Raw genomic sequence first — 23,066 nt, 5'->3', positions numbered from 1 at the left:
GTCATGAACACGAAAAAGGTGAGCATTTAAAGAAAAAAAAGTGGTAAAAGCCTCGCGTTTCCTCGCCTCACTATTTTACGGTAGGCCGTCCTTTCACGTCTGGACTTTCTCGATTGGCGCATGCGCGGTCACGTCACATGAACTGAGCCTTTTGGCTTGCCGTACCTACTGGGGCAGGGCACTTGCTAACAAGCATGACAGTCTACTCAATATTTCAGATTGTTAAAATTGATTGCAGATTAACAGCTAAAATTTTCGTTTCACTTAATCGTACACGTATTTTTTAAGGAGTTTATCACTACATATATATAGATGAACTTTCACGTAACCGCCTTATCACGTCCCAAGTTATTTTTGCTAGCCGCGAATGCTAACAATTACAAGATAGATTCTACGTCACACATCTCCTAGCCTGTCAAACTTCCAAAACATGGCTTCATTGGAGCCACAAGTTGCGTGTTTGGGAGATGAGGGAGGCGAAATGATGTTATCGGAGATGGAGGTCGGGTGTGAGGGCGACTTGGCGGAGATGGAAATGGGCTGCTCTGGGGACGGAGGAGAGCTGAAAACTTGTGTGTTGGAGGGCTTCGCTGAGCGGGACCTGATCGAGGCTCTCATCGCCAGTTTGCCGGACGTCCACGGCGAGCTGACGAGCCGGGAGTCGGCCACGGAGAAGTTCCAGGGTGAGCATCACTCATTTCCTGACTCCAGTCAACTGTCAGATGAAAACCAAAGTTGAGCTACTCGGCATTAATTCGAGCTGCCGTATTTGGAGTATGAAAACATCCGAGTATAACCCAAAGAACACAATCGAACATGGGGGTGAAAACATTATTTTTAGGTTTGCTTTGCCTCAGGACAACTTAAGCACATCGAGGCTCCTCATTGTGCAGCCATGTTCTGTCAAATCTTTGGAGGACAAAAACATTTGAGTTTCCAAGCCGCCGCCAAGAAACTTGAATGGTTTTTAAAGTTTGTTGAAAAAAGAATGGGCCAAAATCCCTCCTGAGATGTGTGCAAGCCTGCCGACCAAATCCCCCCCAAGCACAAATCAGTGTGCTCTTTAGGGGATCAACCAATACTTCAAAATACATATTTTGCTAATATTCTGGCTATTAGCGTAATCAATAAACCACAAGGTTTTAGACTGTTAATGCCTTTGTAAGTGAGCAAATGTGCAAATATAGCAAGAGATCTAATACTATATTATTTCACCACTGTACTTGCCTATCACTATCAGTTCAATGAGTATTTATGCTCATGTCCACTCAACAGAGACACTCAGCCAATATCAAGATCAGCCTCATCTGCTGGACCCACATTTGGGTAGGTTTGAAAAAGAAAAGAAATAAGTACTAGATGCAACCTAGCAATCCAATTCAAATTCATTTCTTATGTTTTAGAGTGGATGGTGACTATGTTACTGAAGTTGGTGAGGTGTGAGGACTGCCCTTCTTCCCTGTTTCATTTGGGCTTCAAGTTTCTCTACGTCATCTGTAAGGTCAGTCTGATGTGCATCCGATTGGGTCTCCAAAATACACACCAAAAAAATGTGAACACGGTACCTTTCATTACTACCGTGTACTTCCTATTTTTTTTTTTTTCTGCCCAGGTGCGAGTCTACAAAATCTTCATGCGGCGTTTGCCTCATGAGGTCGCTGACATCGAGCCGGTTCTGGATTTGCTGTCCAAGCAGGACCCGACAGACACAGAGGTTCCATCAGCAAAAGATCGTCCTTCGCTTTTGTTGGAGGGTCTGAAAACATTGTTTTTGACGGTTTTCTCCTTCTTCCAGACATGGTCGACACGCTACATTCTGCTGCTGTGGCTGTCCATGACCTGCCTCACTCCCTTTGACCTTTCCCGTCTCGATGGCAATCTGCAGTCTGAAGATGGCCGAGCCAGAGAGCCCATCATGGACCGCATTCTCGCTATCGCTAAGGCAAGTTGTACAGATTCTGCCGCATCAATATACGCTACTGTTGAGATGCTCCAGCACTCTAATGCAATGCAAAGGCTTAAAGTCAAAACACAACAAAACAAATACAGTTCAGAACATATTAAAAAAATGTTCAGTGAGACATGCATTTTTTTTCTCCACAATAGGTCTTGATAAAAGCTGTCTGACAGTTTATGAAAAGTCAAGTCAGAAGAAATTACATATTACATCTTTGTAATAATTGCAACGGTAACCTTTTCTCTTTGCAGTCGTATCTTGGTGTCAGCGATGGCTGCAGGCTTGCTGCAGCCGTGTTGGTGTCAAAGTAAGTCCTTTCTGTATTTCTTGGCTTTCAACTGCAATGTGTTCATGCGGCCTGCTAGAGGGCAGCGTTGTGCTACCAATAAAAGTGTTGCTCAACGCACATTGTCGGCGCTCTGTTTTTCTTTCAATGGTCTTTACAGGTTCATGGCACGGCCTGATGTGCTGAAGAAGTGTCTTGGAGACTTCTTGGACTGGAGTCTTGCCACCATATCTCAAAATAATGACCAGTCCCTGGACTCCATTCGGGTGCTGGATGGTGTGATTCAGTCACTGGTAAACACATACACAAGTGATCATTTTGCATGCACGCAAATGCCACTGGGTGTTTAACAAGGGCTTCAACACAAAGGTACTGGCTTGGGCAAGTATGCAGTTCAACCTTTTATTTTAAGGCGACACTAAGCATTTTTTCCCCATGATTTCAAACTTTTCCCAGGTGTATTAATAACATATCTGTGAATTGCTTTCCTCACACTACCTCACATGAGGATCAAGAAGTGCAGGGTGTATTAGCTACGCATCCTTCCACAAATTTCCTAATTATTTAAATTAGTCCCTCTATTATGTAACAGTGTGGGGCAAAATGGCTCGCTCAGAGGCACGTTTTTAAAAAAAAAGCAGACAAAAGATTTTCATGGTTGTTGAGTTGTCTTAAAATCTAACCAAGAGTTTTATATAGAAACATTTCAAAGGTGGATTTCCCATAATAGTTCCCCCTTAGGCCTCTAATGAAATCGTCCCACTCTTTAAATGACGGCCTTCTCAACTGCCATTTTGGTGTTAGTCACGCTCCAAGCAAGTCGATGCATTTCATGGCACAACCAGATACGGTTAACTTGAAGAACGTGTTCCTTTATCGTCTCGTCGCGCTGTCAAGCTGCGCTCAAGGCATTGAAGCAATTATTGTATGTATTGCTTTGTTGTTCTGCTGTGGACGTCAAGGTTGTTGTTGTTGTTGTTAAGTGGTACAAATGATGAAGATTCACATATGTGGTATAAACTTCACCTTTTTTTTTTTTTTTTTTTTTTTTTTTTGATGCTTGAATATTCTTCATAGGCATCTTATTTGTGTTCCAACAGGCAATGCTTTTCCAGCATGGCAAGCGGGAGGATCTCCTACAGCACGGTAGGTTCTAGATCAACTTCCAGTGGCTTGGATCCAACTCTGTATTTTGCAGATAAATATGTTCCACTAAACTGTTTTGAGGTGAAATTACATTTTGAAGTGTGGGATTATTTCCCCCCACTTTTATTAACATAAGTAGTTTGTTCTTCCTCAGCGGATGTTCGCGCTCCGCCGAGTGGCGTTCTAGTTTGCGTGCATCGGCCTTGTTCCGTTCAGTTGCCGTTGCCTGCGGTAGCAAAGATTTGTGAATACAAATAATTCAGTCAAGAGGGCATATTTGCATGCAGACAGGTTCTGTGTCTCTAAATCAGGGGTGGGGAAGCTTTTTCCAGTTTTTATAAAGTCCCCCTAGGGCCATGTTAAGATGAGGAAAACATTTGATGACCCAATGAAAAGAAACATCATGAGCATTTGAGGTAGCACAGCGGACTAGTGGTTAGCACAGTCGAGGGGTGCTGAGTTCAAATCTCAGCTCAGACATTGCGTGGGTTTTCTCCAGGTACTCCTGCCTCCTCCCTCTTGTCAAAAATATGCAAGTAGGTTAACTGAAGACTCAAGATTGTCCTGAAGTCGTTTGTGTAGATGTGGCTGTAGAAAGCGGAAGGACAGATTATGAGCATTTATGGATAAAATGCTTTCGGGCGTCCCGGTTCCTCAGAGGTTTAAGCGCTCGAGAGAAAATGCTCAATATTTCCCAATTAGTGAGAAATGATTCTTCCCTGCAGTGGGCAATAATGGATGAAACAGTTTTTTCTTTGTTCCCTCCTAGCTTCTAGAGTTTTGCGGCGTCTGGAAGAAAAACGTCTCACGGAGAGCAGCCAGGCCACGCTGAGGAAGCTCAACGTCAAACTCATCCAGCGACTCGGCCTCACATACCTGAAGCCTCGCTTGGCTCCTTGGAGGTGAGGCGTCAACCCAAGGGGTGGTGGTGGGGGGGCGGGGCTGGGGGTATAGCAACTCTACTCTCGATCCAAATCCGTCATGGATGCTATGACCGTATGGCAGGTACCAGAGAGGAAGCAGGTCCATAGCATCGACGCTTTTGACCAGCCAAGCCGCAGATACCCTCAAAGAGACGACGCGAGCGGAGGAGGATTATGATATTCCAGAAGAGTTAGAGACTGTTATTGGTGAGATTATAACCAAGGCTGGATTTACACTCACACTTGACCTCATCAAAATACTTCCATTGGTGACTTTCGAACACCCACTGCAAGTCGAAACTACAGCAATGACCAATAAATATGATGGAAATATGCCACATGTGTCCATCATTAAATGAAAAAAATGAATAGATTGTGGCCATTAGCGTAATGCGGAATTTGGTACTTGGACCTACAGTGTAAATCTAATCAGCCTAATACAGGGTTCCGTAGGAAATGTTAGATATTACTTCACTCTAATACACGTCACTGCCTGTTGAGGAAATAGCCCAATGTTTTGGTGACATTTGTTCTCAGAGCATCTCCTGGTGGGACTTAAGGACAAGGAAACAATAGTGCGTTGGTCTGCGGCAAAGGGGTAAGAGTTTTTTGTTGTATAGTCAAGCGTTCTTTCTGCTTTTTTGCTCCTAATTGAACTGAAGAGTGTGTTTGAACCCTTCCAGTGTTGGGAGAGTGACTGGGAGGCTTCCCAAGGAGCTGGCGGACGAGGTGGTGGCCTCAGTGCTGGACTGCTTCAGGTAAGGTTTCTTTCATCGGGAAACGTCTTTTCATGTTACAGCTCGCTTGACCCACTTTGTGTGCGTGCGTCCCTACCGAAGCGTCCAAGAGACGGACAACTGGCACGGAGGCTGCCTGGCCCTTGCCGAACTTGGCAGGAGGGGCCTCCTGTTGCCCTCCAGATTAACTGATGGTAAGTTGCCATTCAGTCCTTATAAGGGTGTCACGTGAATATTTCTTCAATGATCCTTTTATTTGCCTTCTTCAAAAAGTAGCCAGATAAAAAAAAAAAAAAAAAAACATGCCCTATAAACATTGAATGTCACCTTTTGCAACCGAGATATGCACACACCCTTGAAAGGCAATTTATTAGGTACACCTGCTCATGGAAATCGATCTGTATCACAAAAACATCTTGACTGACTATTATTAATATATTATATTTAGTATTTCTATATCGTCAATGGGGGCTAGGGGGTGGAGGGGGTGGTCTAGTTGATGCCCCCCTCAGGAGGAGTCCCGATGACCAAGTGTCAGCTCGTAATTGGGACTTTGCTGTTTTTTTGTTCAAATAAAGCTCAACTCATAATGTACTTGAAGACATTTTGACATACTCTACATGACAGACACAGGTTTTCCCACTTAAGTCTTTCCAGTCTTTCATTGCTTCAATAATGTGGATGTTCAATATGCTGATCTCGTCTTGCGGCAAAGAATACAGTACAGCTTTCTTTTGTCTTCTTAATGTAGTCACGGAGCCCTGCTCTTCACAGCAAGGCATGCCCGCTCTCCATCTTTCCCAATAGTGGAAAATGTGAGCAATTGACGCTTGAAGAAAACACAAGTTGGCGGCAAAGGACTACTTTTGTCTGATATGAAACTCTTCAACTCACTCCATTTTTTTTCCTTTGGCACCGAGATACCAGCAGATCTTGGAATATTGCTATATTTTGGCCTGAGCACAAAAATAACAAACGATGCGGCGCTTCGCTGTATATTCGGGGCTAGCCAATGAAAAGCTTATATCTTGCCGATACGCGCTTTTCATCGGTCAGCCACCGGTGTTTAGTAGCGATGGGGCCTCCTCCTTACAGGCCGCGCCGACACTTTTCTCCTCTTTGGTTTGTGCGTGTTGTTGGGTTTTTTAGCATGGCTGCCGTGAAGTCGTTTGGTGGCCGTCGTCTTCGGCGCGCTCTCGTGTTCAGTCGTTTCCGTCGAGGCCGCGGCCCGGTCCCCGTCGTCCGTGGAATCTCCCGCCGGTCGAGGCGCGGCCGCAAAGTCCCGCAAAGAGGCGGCCGAGCTGGCGATAGCGAGCTGACAGAGGGCCAGCGCGGCCGTTTGCCTCTGGTCACACGCTTCTTCATCCGTGTGACCGCCGTCTTCCAAAGTGCTGGCGTGAGGGGAACGGAGGCTGAGGTTCAGCGGCGCTTCTGCAGCCCGCGGCTCTTCGGTGTCCGAGCTGTCCTGGTTCCTCGTCGAGAGATTTAGTGGTGCCAGAGCGCCTCTGTTGTCCTCTTCCTGCCCGGAGGTTGCTTCCCGACACGATTCGGACACACCGGAATGTCTCACGCTCTCAGTCGATCTGTTCAAAGGATGAATGCAGGAATTAAAGCGATTTCTGTGGAGGCTGCGGTTTGTTAGCTAGCAAAATTCAAACAAAAATAGCAATCCTTCGACAGGGTTCATCGCTTGTGCCTCCGCTGTATTGCATTTTAAAGAAGTGTTGCAGTATACCTAATACCTTAATGCCCTTGTATGTGGAAAAGGAGAGCCACAATCACCAATGCACTTTTCAGCAGTAAGTTTGAAAGCTTAATTGAGTTTAGAACATCTACTAGTGCGGTCGGTCCCTTCTCCAGGTTTCTGATTTTTCCCCAGCTGGTGACTTTGGTGCATGGCACACTTTTTTTTGGACCTGGCAATTACAGGGCACATGTAGACAAACAACTGCTCAGACAGTTTAGTGTCTACAATGAACATGCACCTTTTTGAAAAGCCACGCAAGCACGGGGATCACTTGCAAAATCCACACAAGAAGTCTGGAGAGGAAACTGTGTGGCTACCAGTGTGAATGCTTGTATGGATGGGTGGCCTGTGAATGTAAGCCATCCTCTCTTACCCCGCGTCCACAAGTAGAGTTCCCAGCCGCAGCAAGCTTTCAGCAGTGTCCTTGCGTCTGGCGTCAGTCTGCACATTTTGCGCCTCTTTGTACGGTTGACACTCATCCGGGCTGGCGTCCGGCGGCGCCTCCTGGTCGTCCCTCTGGGTGACTTGGGCATGACTGGGTCTGTCGGGGGAGCCCAGAGCAGAACAGCCCTCTTTTGGGCTCAGCCTTGTCTCCTTGTCGCCGCTTTGCCTGAGCTGCTCTTGTTCAGCAAAGTGATTGTGACTGGATCGCATGTACAAGTCGTAATCTTTGGTCGCCAGGGTTTGGCCGTACCAGTCCAAAGGAAGATATCTCGAGAGCTCAACGGGCCTGTACAGGCCGTAATGAAAAGGCTGCCCTACGCTGATTGGTTGACAGTATCGGTAGGGGTAAGGGGCCAAGAGTGACGCTGGGGGCGGGGCAACCACAGGCCTCTGGGGATCCGCCGCAAAGTCGAGGCGCAGAGGAGAGGAATGGGTCTGATTTGCGTTGTGGCTCGCGGCTTGGTAGTATGCCGAATAGAAAGGCCTGAGGTAAGGAGTGTATCCTGGAGCCATGGCAGTGGGGAATTGCTGAAGAGCCCATGGGAATGAGGGAACAGGACTTTGTGAACCGTCTGACGTCATCTGCGCGGGCGACTTAAATGCTTCAGCTCCGTCGCGGTTGGGCGTCACCAGGGAAAAGGCGGATGGGCGGGCCAGCGACTTGGCCTCCTTCTCTCCAACGTCGCTTGCGTTTGTCACACTCCGGCTTTCCCTCTCCATCGGACCGTCGCTCTCGACGTCGACCTCTTCGGACGCATCGGCCTTCTCTGCTGTCTTCCCCCCCGCCGCTTCCTGTTCCGCGGGAGTTTCCGGCGACGTTGCAGCGTCTTTGGATTTGACAGGGACCGCCTTTGTTACCGCCTTGAGCTGGCGCGCCGTCTGACAGTTTTTCTGCGAGGTCAGGGAGATGGAGTTTTTGCACAGGTTGTATTTCATGTGGTTGAAGAGGTGGGACTTCTCATTGCAGGTGAAAGGACACTGGAAGCACTGGTACTTGAACGGTTTCCCTGGTGGGCGGGGGATGTAGTGAGGCCTCTTGGGCTTCCGTTGTTGAGCAGTGGCCATTGCGATCCAAGCCCTTCATTTCCATAAGAGAAGAAATATTGAATTATTATTGATACTGTTCCATTTTCGAGGAAAAGAGTAGAAAATGACCCCAGTCGATCACTTTTGAATCATGTCCACCCGAAAGTCGAGTACTTTTTTTTTTTTTTTTCCATTGGCGTGGACTACAAACCTGAATTTCAAAGGCAAATTCTGCGGTGCCCTCTTCCACGCCTACCCGTTGAAAAGCGACAAATGACAAATGTATTCGTCATTTGCAGTCAGCGGTTGGATTCCAGTTGGCGGATTTACACGTCCGCGGCGGTGAAGAGTTAACCCACAACGGCCCTCAGATGCACGCCCAAGCAACAGGTGGCGCTGTCCTAAGACCGACCACATTTGGTCATCCAGAAATCTGAAGCAAGTGACTTTTGGACACGACACTGGCAAATGAAGGAAGAGCTTGGGGCCCATGATTAGTTCGTAAGGACAAAAGCCAATGCATAATGTTTTTTTGCTGAAAAGTTTCACCCTGGCCAAAAGGCTTGGGAAATATTTGTTTTACACATGCGAGTGTTGAATAGTCACTCCAAAATCTCTAGCTGCCCAAAACCTCACACCCCGAGGCTAATGTATTTTTCTACAACTGCTCCCGCAAACAGGTTGGATACCAAACAGACACACGGTTGCATATGCAAACACGTATGCATGCTGTGCATTTGCATAGGCGCACTCTGTTTTTCTTGCTGGATGGGCGGCCTCCGCCGGCGGCCGCCCGTTCACGTGTCGCTCGCTCATCATCATCGTCATCGCGGCAGCAGGTGCCGGTCGCTGCGACTTGGCGCGTACGTGTGCCGGGCACGCCGGAACTTGCTCCGTGCCTCCACTCGCGGCCGTCGGCGTGGGAACTGACGCGCACCTGCTTCCCATGACTACTACACCTGCAGGATGCACACGACTGACATCCGGCAATGAGCTCACTAGTCGAGTCGTCATTCGCCTGCCAGGAAAACGCTTCGTTGCGCTTACCGTTCATTTCATTACAGCCGTTTGGACACCAGGGCAACTTTCAGATTGGATTTTTTTTTTGGGATGTCCCTCAAACCGTGGCTGTCGCTGCCGCGTGGAGGAACCTGCTTGTCATGCGCTGTTGCAAGAAGTTGTCGCTCAAGTTTTGCCACTCCCTTCCTAAGAACGCCAATTAGCTCTATAAAATCTGTTTCTTTTTTATGTAGCACGCTTGCTTTATCTATCCTACTATATGTCACTTGAATACATCACAATGCAAAAGTTCAGTTCATTACATTATTTTTTTTTTTTTACCATTCTCAATATAAATTCTATAACAATGGCATTGAAAGAATAACTTGCAGTAACCACCATCATCTGCATTTTCAAACATTTTCCTAAATGATGCAGAAATGACTAATGTTAAAATCGTGTTTACCTGCTGTGAACGTGTCGTGGTACCTGACGAGCAGCTCCTCACTCGGTCCAGGATGCCTCCTGCTCCTTTGACTTCTGCGTGTGTGTGTGGATACGTGTGCGATCCAGCATGTGTGAAACCGACTCATATTAGTTGTGTGGTGAGTTTCCCTTTGTGAGCTGTTGGCTCTCCCCAGTGGGCGGGGCCTCAGTCCAAACAGCAGCGCCCTGGGGCAACATCAATGTCCCTGATATTAGTCGAGCCTCCAGCAACGATTTGCATGATGCGCCTTCGGTCAGCCCGGGTCCTCGTTTCGCCTCTTTTTTAGCGCGACGGAGGCTGGCGGTCACTGCGTTGACGCTGGAGCCGCGAAATATTCGCATATGGTTTCAAGCACTGATCGGGAGGAGACCCAAGTGTGGATTATGTAATTACACCTCCAATTGTTATGCGCACAATGCAATGTTGAATCAAGCTCATGGTCTGCAGTCAGCACAAGATTTGAGTAAGAGCGGTGGATCCTACAAAGTCCCTTCTGTGACTTCCAAGTTGTACTTTGGAAATACAGTATTGTCAAGTGAATTCATTTGTGCCTGGGTGTCCCCGTCATCCAAACTTTATTCATTTTACAGGGATGCTTCACCTCTCATTCTTAACTCCTCATGGGTTGCACGGTGTGCTAGTACGAAAAAAGTTCGGCAATGACTCGCTGTCAAAAACGGTACCATCCTACCATTTTTTTTAGTACCGGCCTTATTAAAAGTGCTTGTGTCAATCCTACTTGATGTTTACTGTAAAACTGAAACTTAAAACAGAATTTTATTATGAGAGAGGGGAATGTCTAGAACCAGTTTATTGAATATCCTCTATTGCGTCATATTGTGAATGAAGTTTTATGTTTTTGCCATTGTATCCTGTAATGGTTTCGCCGTAGCTTATATGCGTATATTATCGAAATCAGAATTTGGGTTTTGTGACAACACTATGTCGAGGATGGTATTGACGTACGACTTTCGTGAACTTCAAGTGCGCAAGCCAAAAAATAGGTTGTCACGCGGTACAAGAAGGCACGCTCAGTTACTGCCGTAATTAGTTTTCTTCATTTGACTGTGTTGGCCAAAATATTCATACCAAAATGTTTCTGTAATCCTGGCTCGTGACGAGCGTCGGCTTACGAGCCACCACAATGAGCACAAGTGCTTTAGAAAATGCATGCCCGTTTATCATCACACTTTTCGTAGTTTATTATGAGCGAAGCTGACTTTGGACTGCTTTGTGTTGTGCAGTGGTGCCGCTCATCATCAAGGCCCTGACCTACGATGAAAAAAGGGGCGCGTGCAGCATCGGCTCCAACGTCCGCGACGCGGCCTGCTACGTGTGCTGGTCCTTCGCCAGGGCGTACGATCCCAAAGAGCTCCTTCCCTTTGTCAATCAAATCGCCAGGTGAGAGCAAAGCATCCCGCCGCGGCTGAAAAGATTTGACCCGCTTCAAGAGCAGGATGAAAAGTTCTGCTTTCACAAAGATGAGTCATTATACGCAATTCATTTATGTAAAATGTCATCATGCAATTTCATTGACCAGTTATGTGATTGCACAGGTCGATGTAGGACTTGAATCACACTGCGAGCTGTTACTAATACCTTATTTCGTCCTCTCGTGTGGCCGAAAAAGACAAAAAAAAAGGTTTCAGATAGTTGTCCTCAAACTTTCTTGGTGGGCTAGTGGAGTTGGAAGGTTGAAGAAGTCCCCCTTCAACTCTCAGATTTTATTTTTGAGGTGTGGTTGGAAATTTGGCGGAATATTCGAATGGGTACTCTAAATGTCTCAGAGAAATATTTGCACTGTCTGTTTAAATGTAAGAAAGAGAGAGATGTTTATACTTGAGCATTATCCTTTCATTTGAGTGGCGGAGGAGAAATTCTTGGTTGATTTTGTTGGTTTTACATGGGATGACCCAGAAGCCGATCGAGGTTGTCGAATGCTGTGACATGAAATGCCGTTTTCTCGAGTTGCGGTGCTGAAGTCATCGCACGGTTACAGTTGCAGGCATTTGTCACAAAGCTGAGATGCACGATGACGCCGCGCCGCGCCGCGCCGCGCCGCGCCGCGCCGCGCCGCGCCGTCAACTCTTTCTCAGGAACGACTGGACGTGTTGAAACCTGCGGCGCGTGACTCGTCAGTGTCGGTTTGATCCCCTGCGCGGCGGCGGCGGCGTCTGCGACACCCTTCCCTCCCTTTGCCCTCGTCGACAGGATTGCCAGGTTTCGCCTGTTCGCTGTGGGTTTCGGTCACTGTTTTGGCAGCGGCCTTTTGACAAGCTGGTTCCTGCTCCATTCGATGACACGGAAAGAGAAACTGACGCACTTTTTTTTTTGTGGGAACGACGCAAAGCGATTGTCTCACAGACCTCGCCGCTTACTCGGTTATCCTGTCTTATGCGCAATGACTTATCTGGGGTGTAATCTGGACTATTTTTGCTTTTTCAGGCCCTGACGGCTAGGGCAGTTGCAAAAGGCCAAACTGTCCAGCCACAGGCATGTTTGCTGTTAGCAAAAAGCAAACAAAAGCAGTAGTAGTTTTTCTCTGGCCCCTGCCACCAAAAACACACGTACTAGTACTTGAAGGGCTTTTTTTCTTTTAAAATTGAATGACAATCCTTAATAGAGTTTTAACATTGGCTAGTGAGGAAACTAGCTAACAGTATGTGGCTAGTTACCTTGTACTGGAAATCCTTTTTGTGATTATGCCCTAATACTGGCCGACGTTCTGAAATGATCCAAATTTTGTTTGCCTCTACAGCTCTTTGCTGGTTGCGACCGTGTTCGATCGAGATGTCAGCTGCCGCAAAGCCGCCTCAGTAAGTCCTTCCCGACATCCTGCATTACTTAGGCGCCGTGTTTAATGACAGATTTTTCATTTTTTGCTTTTTCCCAGGCTGCATTCCAGGAAAACGTCGGCAGGCAGGTCCGTGATCACACTATTGACTACTACTGAATATTATAACTTGACTGTGATAATCCCCCCAAACTCATTTGCTATCAACTCTTCATGCTCCAACTTGCCGTGCTAGTGAAAGCCTTCCAGTACAGCTTCAGGGCAGCAGCAAACACTAACCACATTTCCCAACAGTCACAGAGCGAGCGATCACCTGAGTCCGGTCTATGGTGTTGAAAAAAAGCTAAAGCGTTTTATATTTGCACACAGGGGACGTTTCCTCATGGCATTGACATTGCAACCGCGGCGGACTACCATGCTGTGGGGATTCGCAACCACTGCTATCTGAACACCAGGTAAGGAACTGTCAGAGAAGACGGGGGGGGGCGCTCAAATGCAGAGGGTTGAAGGCCTCTGTCAAAAGACACACGGCCAGCTGCTGTGGCTGATGTGACCGAGTTCAAAGCTTCCCATTTCTTTCTGCTACATCATCATTTGCAATTGTTTGTGTTCTCTTTTTTTCCCCCAGTGTTTACATTGCCAGTTTTCCTGAGTACACTAAAGCCATGATTGACCACTTGGTCGTCAAGAAGGTCAACCATTGGGATGGGTAAGTGAGGTTTTTGTTTTCCTCCTCATCATCATATTAGTCGTTGTCAAATTATGACTTTCATTCCGATTATTTCTATGCATGTCCTCGCAGCAAAAAAAGACATTTTTGAAACGTGTTTTTCAGTGTGATTCGTGCGCTCACCTCCAAAGCGCTTCACAACCTGACACCCCAAGCTCCTGATTACATGGCGACTTCGGGTAAACTATGTCACCATACGTGTTTCTTTTAATGAAGCAGTGCCTTCAAAAACAGCTTAACTGTTCAAGACGCATATTTTTGGCTGCAACTCAACAGTTAGTAGTAAACGAAAGAAATACTTTTTCTGTGTGTTTGCCGCAGTTCTGCCCCAGCTCTTGAACATGGCCGTGGCTTCGGACCTTCAAGGTCGCCATGGAGCTATCTTGGCGTGTGCGGAGGTGACGTACGCACTCTACAAACTGGGCCTCCACACTGGCAGGTAGATGTATAAAACACAACAAGGACACCATGTAGGGAGATAACAGTGTACAGTGGCTTGCCATTTTTCCATCCCTCTGCCAATTTTTTTGCTTTGACTTGTGGGCAAAACTTGAGGTGCTCGCGATAGATGCTAGCAGCAAACTTTACAAGAGGAAACAGATGAGCAGATGCTGAACAATTCCACAAAGAAAGAGGCCAAATGCTTGCTCTATTGCCTCTCAAAGTTGGCGTTTACTGTAAATCGAAACATAAGTCAACTTTGCATAACAAAAGTCTTCTGGCTTAATGCTATTGCATAATAGGGAAACGCCATAGATGAGCCAACCAAACGAGTGTATGCCCCCACAACAAAATGGGGGTTCACCGTTGAACAAGCTTTGGAAGTTCCACTGTAGATTTGTTGTGTTGGAGACTAAAGCAATTTGCCTCACCGCGTTCTTAAAGCCCTAACTAACTTTTTGAAAGTGGTCCAACAGGACCGTAGTGGACATCATTCCCTCAGAGTGTGTGGCGGCTTTGAAGGGAATTCACCAGAAGGTAAGACTTGCGCCACATTGAAAAAAATGTTTTCAATCATTTTTGCTGACTTTTATGTGTCGACACTTTCAGTTACAAGACAGGAAACAGTACAGGTAAGATGATAAAACAAAGTCAATGTTCGGATGATTAGTGGTCGAGAATAATAATGATTGTTTGGATGTTTTTTGAAGGGGTTATGGTGGAGAGCTGATGAGGCCAGCCAGTGAGTCACTCTGTAGAATCCAAAAAATCAATCAAACAAACAAACTGGAACGTCATCAGTGCTGCAAGATGACGAGTGCCTTTTTTTGAATTGCAGTGTGCAGTCTTATTGAAAAGCTTTCCCTGGCCAAAATGCCATTCAAGAACGACCCAGTCATCAGTGAGTCGCTTTGTTTGAGGACGCGTCAAATATTGGAGCACATGTGTGATGATGTTGTTGTTGTTGTTGTTGTTGTTGTTGTTGTTGTTGTTGTGTTGCAGCCGGCTGGCAGGGACTTATCGACGACACAGTCAAGATGCTTCATCTGGTCTCCAGCGGTGCGAAGGATGGCATTATGGTAATTGATTGACGTAAACGTGAGCTCCGGTACAAGATCCGGGCCAAACATTTTAACGCTTAGCTATGTCTGTGTGGCATATGCGATCATGATCATTTTCTTCATTTGATGTCCTATGCAAACTGACGGCTGCTTTTTTTGTGCGCCTACAGGCTGCCGTGCTATGTGCCTTGTCTGCCTTGTGTGCGGAGTACTACCAGGCCCTGCCCGACCAGGCTGACTCGGAGAAGCAGAGTGAGTTCTTTTCACTCAGCTAGCTCCATTTTTGAGGAGAAGAAAAAGGGCGTAAGTGCTGCAACTTGTTCTCAGGGTACAAGTCACCGTTGAGAAAAAGAAAAACTTGGGACAGACCTCACAAATGTTCAACTTTTTTTTTTCCAGTAATAATGACCTTTGTCAAATGAGGACCTTTTGCAATTTTTTTTGCATCTAAATGTGTCTGAAGACCCTGAACCCTTTTCCCCATGGTCTGCTTATAATGAACACTTGATAGAGCCAGAGGCAATACTCGCCAGTTATATCATTTGCCATCCAAATGCGTGTGTGTTCAGGTGCGCTTGTATCTCAGTATATGGACGAGCTGCAGAGTCCACAGATGCTCACCCGTTGCGGCTCTGCCCTCGCCCTCGGCTGTCTGCCGGGCTTTATGATCCACGGCAAACTGAAGCAGGTGTGCTTAAAGTCAACACGCGTTACATACACACACACACACACGGTTGACATTGTCATCTTCAGTCTCCGCATCAGCTCGATGTTATGTTTCCATCGCCTCAGATCCTCCACGGCCTCGGCCAGATGCATGCCGGCTGTCTGCGCGAGGGGCGTTTCCCAGAGGCCAGGAGGGACGCCGTCCGAGCGCTGGCTCAGTGAGCGCTCTCTTTTTCTTCTGTTATTTGGTTGTGATTTTGATGTATTTATTTATTTTTTACCTGGGCCGGTTTTTCAAAGGCCCTCTTGTGTCTTCATTGTTGTTTGTTCTGCCGTGTGCAGGCTTCAGTGAGGGCAAAATAAACACCCGACTGACATTACCTGCAGGACCTGAATGGCATGTCAGTCAAATTGTACCCTACTTTTTTCTTTTCACACATAGGTCTTCATCATTTTCATTTATTAACACATGTCCTTACAGGGCTCTCGTAAGCGCTTGAATTTGAATGTTTTAGACTTTCTGTAATTTTTTTGTCCTTCACAACAAATTAATAATTTACCTGGTAGAGCGTTCCCGTGGATTCTTAAAAGGCATTGAATTTATGAATCTAAAAACAAGGATTTTATTGGCCTTAAAATGCCTTGAATCAATCTTTCAATCGTGAGTAGGATTTTTAAATTGTAAATGGTCTTGTAAATCTCAAAATAAATGAACATTCTTGAATTTACGCTAACATCACTCCTGGTAACATCACGCAATCACGACTGTGGAACCACCAAAACAGTGTCATCAGGACTCTTAATATGCATGTCATTCATGAGAATATTAGATCGTTAAGGACTTTATAACGTGTTGACGATCTCATAAAGCCGAAAGACGGTTTGATCATCTACAGGGCACATTCTATACAGTTTAGCTCTATGGAGGCTCAAAGCCGCTGCCGCGTACCCGACCAACCAATCACAGACGGCACTATGCACCGTACGTGACACTTCCCGCTTCCCTGTTTGTTTGTATAGCGGGAGGCTATAGCGGAAAGTCACCACGAAGCAGAGTTGGTCCCGAAAAGAACCTCCACATCCCCAGTGTCGATTTGGTTTGGCTTTTTCTCGGAGGAGAAAGCGCAAACCAGTTTTTGCAAAGTTTGCAGCGACTCGGTTCGGACGTCAGATGGAAAACACGACAAACCTGTTGAATCACTTGCGGAGACAGCACCCAAAAAACGACGCCGACAGCCAAAGTAAACGGAGATCAGACACATGGTAGCCAGAGGCGGTCGCTAGCTCCAAGCTAACACAACCCACGGTAACACAGTCTTTTAACAAGGGCACTCCATATGAAAAAACAAGCAAGCAATGTAAAGAAGTAACTGAGGCAGCGACTTATTACCTTGCTGAAGACATGATTTCCATTAAAACAGTGGAAAACGAGAGGTTTAAAAGACTCTTCAAAGTACTAGACCTGCGTTACGCGCTGTGTTTTTTATGTTTACATTCACTGCACATTTTGATGAAAAATGGTACTATTCAAATTAAAACCTGTTCAGAAAGTTTAGCTGGCTTAAAATGTCATTTTTTTTCTTTTAGGGTTTTATATACATTTTAATTTTTAACGTGAGGAAAATGGTAACAAATGTGCAAATTAGTCTAAAAAAAATTTTTTTTAAATCGTATTCTGATATTTTTGCCATATCGCCCTCCACTATGATTCGATAATATCACAAAATGAACCTCACGATACGATTATTACCACGATATTGTGTGGAGGTTGGCCATATATAAAAAGCTCACGATATTGTAATACATTTTTTTTTTAAAAAAGCTCATATTAGAAAACACATCACAATATTCTGTTTTTCCCATTGTATCAATCACCTAATCTCGTGAGCTAGGTCGTTATTTTATGCTAAAGCTAGTGTATGCGTAAGCTATTTCAGGCAATTTTTTTTCAATATCTGTAACACAACTTTGCACTTTGTTAGTGTGTTTTTCATCCAAAAGACACCCATTCAGCAAATAAAAAAAACACCTTGTGATAACAGGTATTTATTCATGTTAAAGTGTAGTTTAGCACGGCTGCAGGGTGTTGAAGAAGCTAGCATAAGTGTTTGAACAGTGTTGACTTAACATGATGCGTCCATATTCATTATTCTTTCTAATCAGAGTATGTATGAAGGCGGGTGTTTGTGCCGGCGGGCCCCCGGCGTCGTTTCTGTGCTCCGAGAACATCGCCGACGTGTACGGCGTCCTGCTGGACAGCATGGACGACTACACCACGGACAGCAGAGGGGACGTGGGCGCCTGGTGAGTCACGCTTGGTGTTATTTTTCTTGGTTTTGTTTTGCCTCAGGTATTGAGAATGTTCCCCTCCCTCAGGGCCTTTTGTCGTGTTTTTTGCTCCACCCTGGGATACACAGACACAACGGGCTTGATTGTCTTAGCAGTAGCCCGAGGTGATGCTTACTTCCTCGGCAGGAATGCCACCGAGCTTGTCGTTTGTCCTTCCTTGCGACACGGAATGGGCGGAGTCTTTCTCCCTCTATTCAGAAACGCAAGACCCACAGGTGCATCCCAATAAGCTTAGTTTTTTTTGTTTTTTTGAATCTATTATAATATGTGAGCCACTTTGACTTGAGATACCGAAATAAATACAAATAGATGGTCTTTTCTACAATATTTAAGTTTATTGTGATGCACCTGGACCCGAAAACGTCAGTCACACTCCATCCAATCAGATTCCCTTTTGGCAAATTTCCGAACTGTATAATTCAATATGGAAAATTTGACAATTTCAATGTACACCACCAACCTTACTGCTTTATCAGTGCACTTTTGTCATTTTTCTGTTCCGTTTGATTTTCCCTACAGGGTGAGGGAGGCAGCAATGACAAGTCTTAAGGATGTGACCATCTTGGTGACGAGGACAGCCCCAGAGCTCCTTCTCCCAGACCAGTGAGTAGTTGTCCGTCTGGCTTTGATTGTACAGTGTTCCATTTTGGCGAGTGCATCGCCTCCTATGAAGTCAAATTTTGGCTTGCAACACAAAGCCTAAAAGTCGACCAAACGACAGCTTGTAATTTACTTTATTGTCGTAATCTGACCTGTGACATGAGTCAGTAAGACTTCTGTTTACACCACACTTTTTTGATAGTTTTGTCAAGTAGTCGTGGTGAATGTTTTGACCAAAACATTTATGTGTCATAATTCTGATCACGTTTATTGTACAGATTGATTTATCTGGGAAGGGGACCTTGAAAAAAAAAAATAATCGCGTATTGAATGGCAATCGCAATATTGAGGAGAAGAAAAAAAAATGCAATTTTGGTCATTTCTCAAAATCGTTCCGCCCATATGCACTCCTTCCTGCCTCCAACATTATGCTTGCAGTGATGTTTTTAGTCTGTCACCTTGTTTGCAGAGTGAAGTTAATGATGTGCAGGCTGGCGCGGCAGTCAGCGGAGAAGATTGACCACTACAGGGCGCACGCCGGCACTGTCTTCACGCAGCTCCTGCACTACTCCGACCCGACAGTTCCACACATCCCCCACAGAGAGGAGCTGTTGAGCATCTTTCCACCGTGAGCGCCTGCAGTCATCCATCACCCGCTTGCGCTTTGCTACTTCACAGTCACCCGTCAACCCGTCCATCTCTTTTTTTCTCAGGGAAGTCAAAGGCAGCCTGAACTGGAAAGCTCCATCCCAAGCGTTCCCGTATGTCACCCAGCTACTTGGCCTGCCCGAGTACCAGTACCAAACCTTGCTGGGCCTCACCGTGTCTGTGGGTGGGATGACCCAATCCACAGTAAGTGGATCGCACACTTCATCTTGTCGAGCGCAGCAACGTCAAAGTGTTTGCAAAAGGGTGTGACTCATGAGGGAAAATTGAAACATTTTCCATCCCAGTCGACAGCCTGCCAAGCATCTCAGAGGCTGTGTTGACACTCGGGTATTTTTAAAACCTTTTTCTGCCTTTTCGTCCACTTGCAAATTATGTGTATGAAGCTGTACTTTCTGGAAAACTGTGGCCAGGGTGAAACTTCTCCAACACAAATCTTTTGCAATATTAGTGAGTAGACGCTAGTGTGATTTTTTTTTTTTTTTTTTTTTTTTCTCTTCAATATATGTTGTGCTCGTTTCTTTTATACAAAGCATCTTATGTCGAAGTCAGTTAGGAAAGGCTCCAGCTCCTTTTAACATTTGTTGTTGCTTTTGAATTGTTTTGATTTTTGATACATACATTACCTTTTCGTGTTTTGTTGCATGTTTATTTATTTACCAATTGAATAACTTTCCAGTGTAATGTCCAGGCGTAGGGTTTCCCATACATGCGTCTACATATAAACACACTAAGCGTAAGATTGCACACGCGAACAGACTATGCTTACCTATGATCAATAAAATAGCTACCAAAATTTGACGCTGACCACTATAGATAGCCCCATTAAAACGGACCTGCGACACTTTTTGGGCTCCAACTCTCAGTTTACTATTGCTCTGGTTTGGGGGATGTTGGTGTTTTTTCTTGTGTTATAGCAGAACTGACTTTGTTCGGGCTTCTGATTCGCTAAAAAGTCCCATTTCTTGCCTTACAACAGTGTTTGCCAAGCTTTATTAAGCCAAGTGACACATTTTACATTTGCAAAATCTTAGCACCCAAATCCTGAAATAATGAAGACGTGGTCTCAATTTAAATGTACACACAAAATTGCTTCTTCCGTTGCCTGCTAGCAGAAAGCCATTGACTTTTCTGTTGTATGAATGGCAACCGCTTGATACAAAGGTTTATTGTGCCGTCTGCCACAATCTTTCATTTTGTTCTCTGTTACGTTATATCTCTCATATAGATAGGTAAAGATATATTTGTAATCATCAGTTGGGATACTGGTTCATTTCTCATGGCACCCCCGTTGATTTCTAACGGCACCTTGTTTGGGAAGCACTGCTTGGAGTTTGACAAAAAATGTGTGCATTGTTGAAAAACAAAAAAAAAAAAACCCCACAAAAAACTGTGTGCCTATGAAGGTAGTCTGAAACTGGTCAGAAGAGGGAGCCGTGCATCTCACAAAGTCTGCGCAGCCCTTTTGCACTCTAATCATAATATGGTTTTCCTCCCCGGAGAGCAACTCTATTTCGGTTGAATCTTAACATATTTGGGTTCAGTCAAGTTCCTCGCCTGTACGTCACACTCATTGTCCCCCTTTTAGTCTTGAGGGAGCTAATAAGCAAAACAACCGCGCCGATGATGAGATCAGTCGAATTCAAGTCGAGTGTGTCGTCGGAGTTTGTTTTCGCTCTCGCAGCTCGTCTTTTTCCACAGATGCACGATCCTCGGAGACGCACGGGATTGATATGTTTGCTCAGGGCCGCCTGTAAAATGAGCCAGGCCTGAATCAATATGCGGGCCAACATCCCACACACACACACACACACACACACACGCACACACGCACACGCTCACACTCATGGAGCCAAAGCATCGACTTGCCTTCCAGTAAGCGTCCATTCGCAGGCCCTTGGGTGGATCTGGATCCATTTAGGGACCCATAAAGAGGATTTATTTTAATCAACAAATGTGTAAATGTTTGTACAGGCAATTTGTGGTCGTAATGCTCATAAGTTAGCGTTTGATCACAGTTTATTTTTAGTGCTGATGGGGACATTACACACAGGGCTCGACTCAAAGCTCCAGCAGAGTGCACGTCTGTGATATTATAATGCACACACAGTGAGAGCATGTGTGTGTGTGTATTAACCGCCAAGCTATTCTGACCCTGTGCAGGTGATGGCCTCCTCCCAGTCTTTGTTTGACTACCTGCGTAGGATCCAACTTGACCGCGCCGCTCTGGAGCACTTTGCTATGGACGCATTGATTCAAATCTTGAGAGACAATTTGCGCACCACAAGGTAACAAACGGCAGCTCTTCTTGCAGTTTATTCTCATTGAGTGAACGCAACGCCCGCATTCGCCGTTTTGTGATCAGGACAAAGTCAGTCTCTCGTTTGTGTCCGGCAGCGGCCCGATTTTCCGCTAATTTGCTATCGTTCTGGTTTCACTTCAGAATCATGGAGTCTGTGGCTCTGCACAACTGACTGTTGACCACACACACACACACAAGAATTTGCCATCATAAATATTGAACCCGATTTATAATTGTCGAAGCCCATCGTTTTCCCGGAAAAAGTGTCGATAGCATGAACAGCCACAATTAGTAGCAATCACAAAACTTTGCCTTCCTACTGTGTTCCAAAAACTTGCATTAGGTTCTTAGATGACTAAATTGGCCATCGCTGCCTCTTAGTTAGCTGGGATAGGCCACGGCTCACCTGTGACTGTAACGAGGACCGGTGCTATAGAAGATGGACGGATGAAGGGTCTTAAAAGTCTTAAACGCTCTCTTTATCTTCCTGCACCTTGCATGCCGTCCGTGGCAGTGTGTCCACTTTTGTTTGGATAACTTGTCATCCTCTCAATCAAATGCATTTTTCAGGATTTCCCTCCCTTTCCTCAAGATGTTAAACCTATTGTTGTCCAACGGCTGCTTTGACATCTTCACCTCAGAAGACAAGTGAGTATCCCCGCGCCTTTTTTGTGCACATATGGTGGGAGCGCCTGCTCGCGTACCCTTACTCTGGGTTGGTTGCCGCCCAGTCACCCTTTCTGCGTGGACCTGCTGTCGCTGTGCGAAGTGGTCAGGCGATCCAAGGATGTGTACAAGCTGCGCGCCTGCGTGGCCGTGTGAGTGCGCCGTCACATTTGAGCAAAACAAAACCCCCCAAAACAGACATCCGTGCTGACTCGTGTCGCTCGATCATGTCCGCCAGCTACTGTGGCCTCATCCAGTTCCCGGGCGAAGTGCGGAAGGAGATCCTCTACCAGCTGCTGATGCTGATCTGCCACTCTTTCCTTGTGGTGCGTTCCGTACAAATGTGGTCCGGTCTACTGACCAAGTGGCTTTAAAATGAAATCGGATTTGAAAATTTGCCAAGTTGGATTTTTCGCCAAGCCCCAGTTTTCCTCAATTCCTGCGACTGATGGTGCGGCACCGTTCTCTCTTTCTGTAGGTAAGAACGACAACGGCAAGCCTGATGTACGAGATGCTGCTGACTTACGACGACGTTGTGGATCCTGAGGTTTTGGATGCCGTCATGAACCTGCTCAGCGACACCAACTGGTAACGGGACACGTTTTTGGTCCCTTTTGACAGACGAGACCGTTGCTACGTCAGAAAGCATGGAATGTCCCTTTTTTTGTGTGTGCTCTAGGGAGAGTGAGCCTACCACTCTGCGCCCCACTCGAAATCAGCTGCGTGAATTGCTGGGAGTGCCCATGAAGCGACCGGTTGCTCAGGTAACACCTTCACAACATAGTGAGAGCTCATATCGAAAATTCGACCCGACGTCTACCTATTGTTTTGTTCACTCTGGACTTTGTTTGATATTGTGTATGCAAATTACACACCACTTTTTGTGTGTGTCTCTTTCTGGCAGAAACCTACCTAACATTCCTAATGACGCGTCCAGAGCGAGTCACAAAATGGATGACATCTGTAGTGTATCCACGAATCTTCCAATAGTTCGAAACCACCGAAATAAATAGGCCAAATCCTCCTTTGCGTCCCCTTC

The 23,066-nt window shown here is 45.9% G+C and overlaps 2 protein-coding genes across 2 annotated transcripts; one reads left to right on the top strand and one right to left on the bottom strand.

Moving 5' to 3' along the window:
• The first annotated feature begins 125 nt into the window (after nt 1-125).
• On the top strand, nt 126-23,051 carry tbcd (tubulin folding cofactor D). The gene is made up of 39 exons (XM_086055818.1): nt 126-683; nt 1,276-1,326; nt 1,404-1,501; nt 1,613-1,714; nt 1,796-1,942; nt 2,209-2,264; nt 2,404-2,536; nt 3,344-3,389; nt 4,159-4,291; nt 4,395-4,519; nt 4,850-4,910; nt 4,996-5,070; nt 5,152-5,243; nt 10,997-11,153; nt 12,511-12,568; nt 12,646-12,675; nt 12,916-13,001; nt 13,175-13,255; nt 13,382-13,455; nt 13,598-13,715; nt 14,194-14,254; nt 14,327-14,349; nt 14,428-14,459; nt 14,556-14,618; nt 14,720-14,796; nt 14,949-15,030; nt 15,348-15,466; nt 15,571-15,662; nt 17,608-17,748; nt 18,313-18,396; nt 18,863-19,021; nt 19,107-19,245; nt 21,223-21,347; nt 21,932-22,009; nt 22,093-22,179; nt 22,266-22,353; nt 22,506-22,615; nt 22,707-22,791; nt 22,932-23,051. The coding sequence occupies exons 1-39, from the start codon at nt 431-433 to the stop codon at nt 22,941-22,943; spliced, it is 3,633 nt and encodes a 1,210-aa protein (XP_085911944.1). The 5' UTR covers nt 126-430; the 3' UTR covers nt 22,944-23,051.
• On the bottom strand, nt 5,392-9,855 carry znf750 (zinc finger protein 750). Its single transcript, XM_086055819.1, has 3 exons — nt 9,732-9,855; nt 7,170-8,318; nt 5,392-6,632 (listed from the first exon to the last, which is right to left on the bottom strand). Exons 2-3 carry the CDS (start codon nt 8,303-8,305, stop codon nt 6,116-6,118), a joined length of 1,653 nt encoding a protein of 550 aa, XP_085911945.1. The 5' UTR covers nt 8,306-8,318; nt 9,732-9,855; the 3' UTR covers nt 5,392-6,115.
• Nucleotides 23,052-23,066: the final 15 nt, after the last annotated feature.

This window comes from Filicampus tigris, chromosome 16 (assembly GCF_054856515.1).
Source record: "Filicampus tigris isolate MCC_2025a chromosome 16, RoL_Ftig_1.0, whole genome shotgun sequence".
NCBI classification, from domain to species: Eukaryota; Metazoa; Chordata; class Actinopteri; order Syngnathiformes; family Syngnathidae; genus Filicampus; species Filicampus tigris.
Note: the sequence above shows the minus strand (reverse complement) of the source record. Positions and strands in the feature narration are given on the sequence as shown.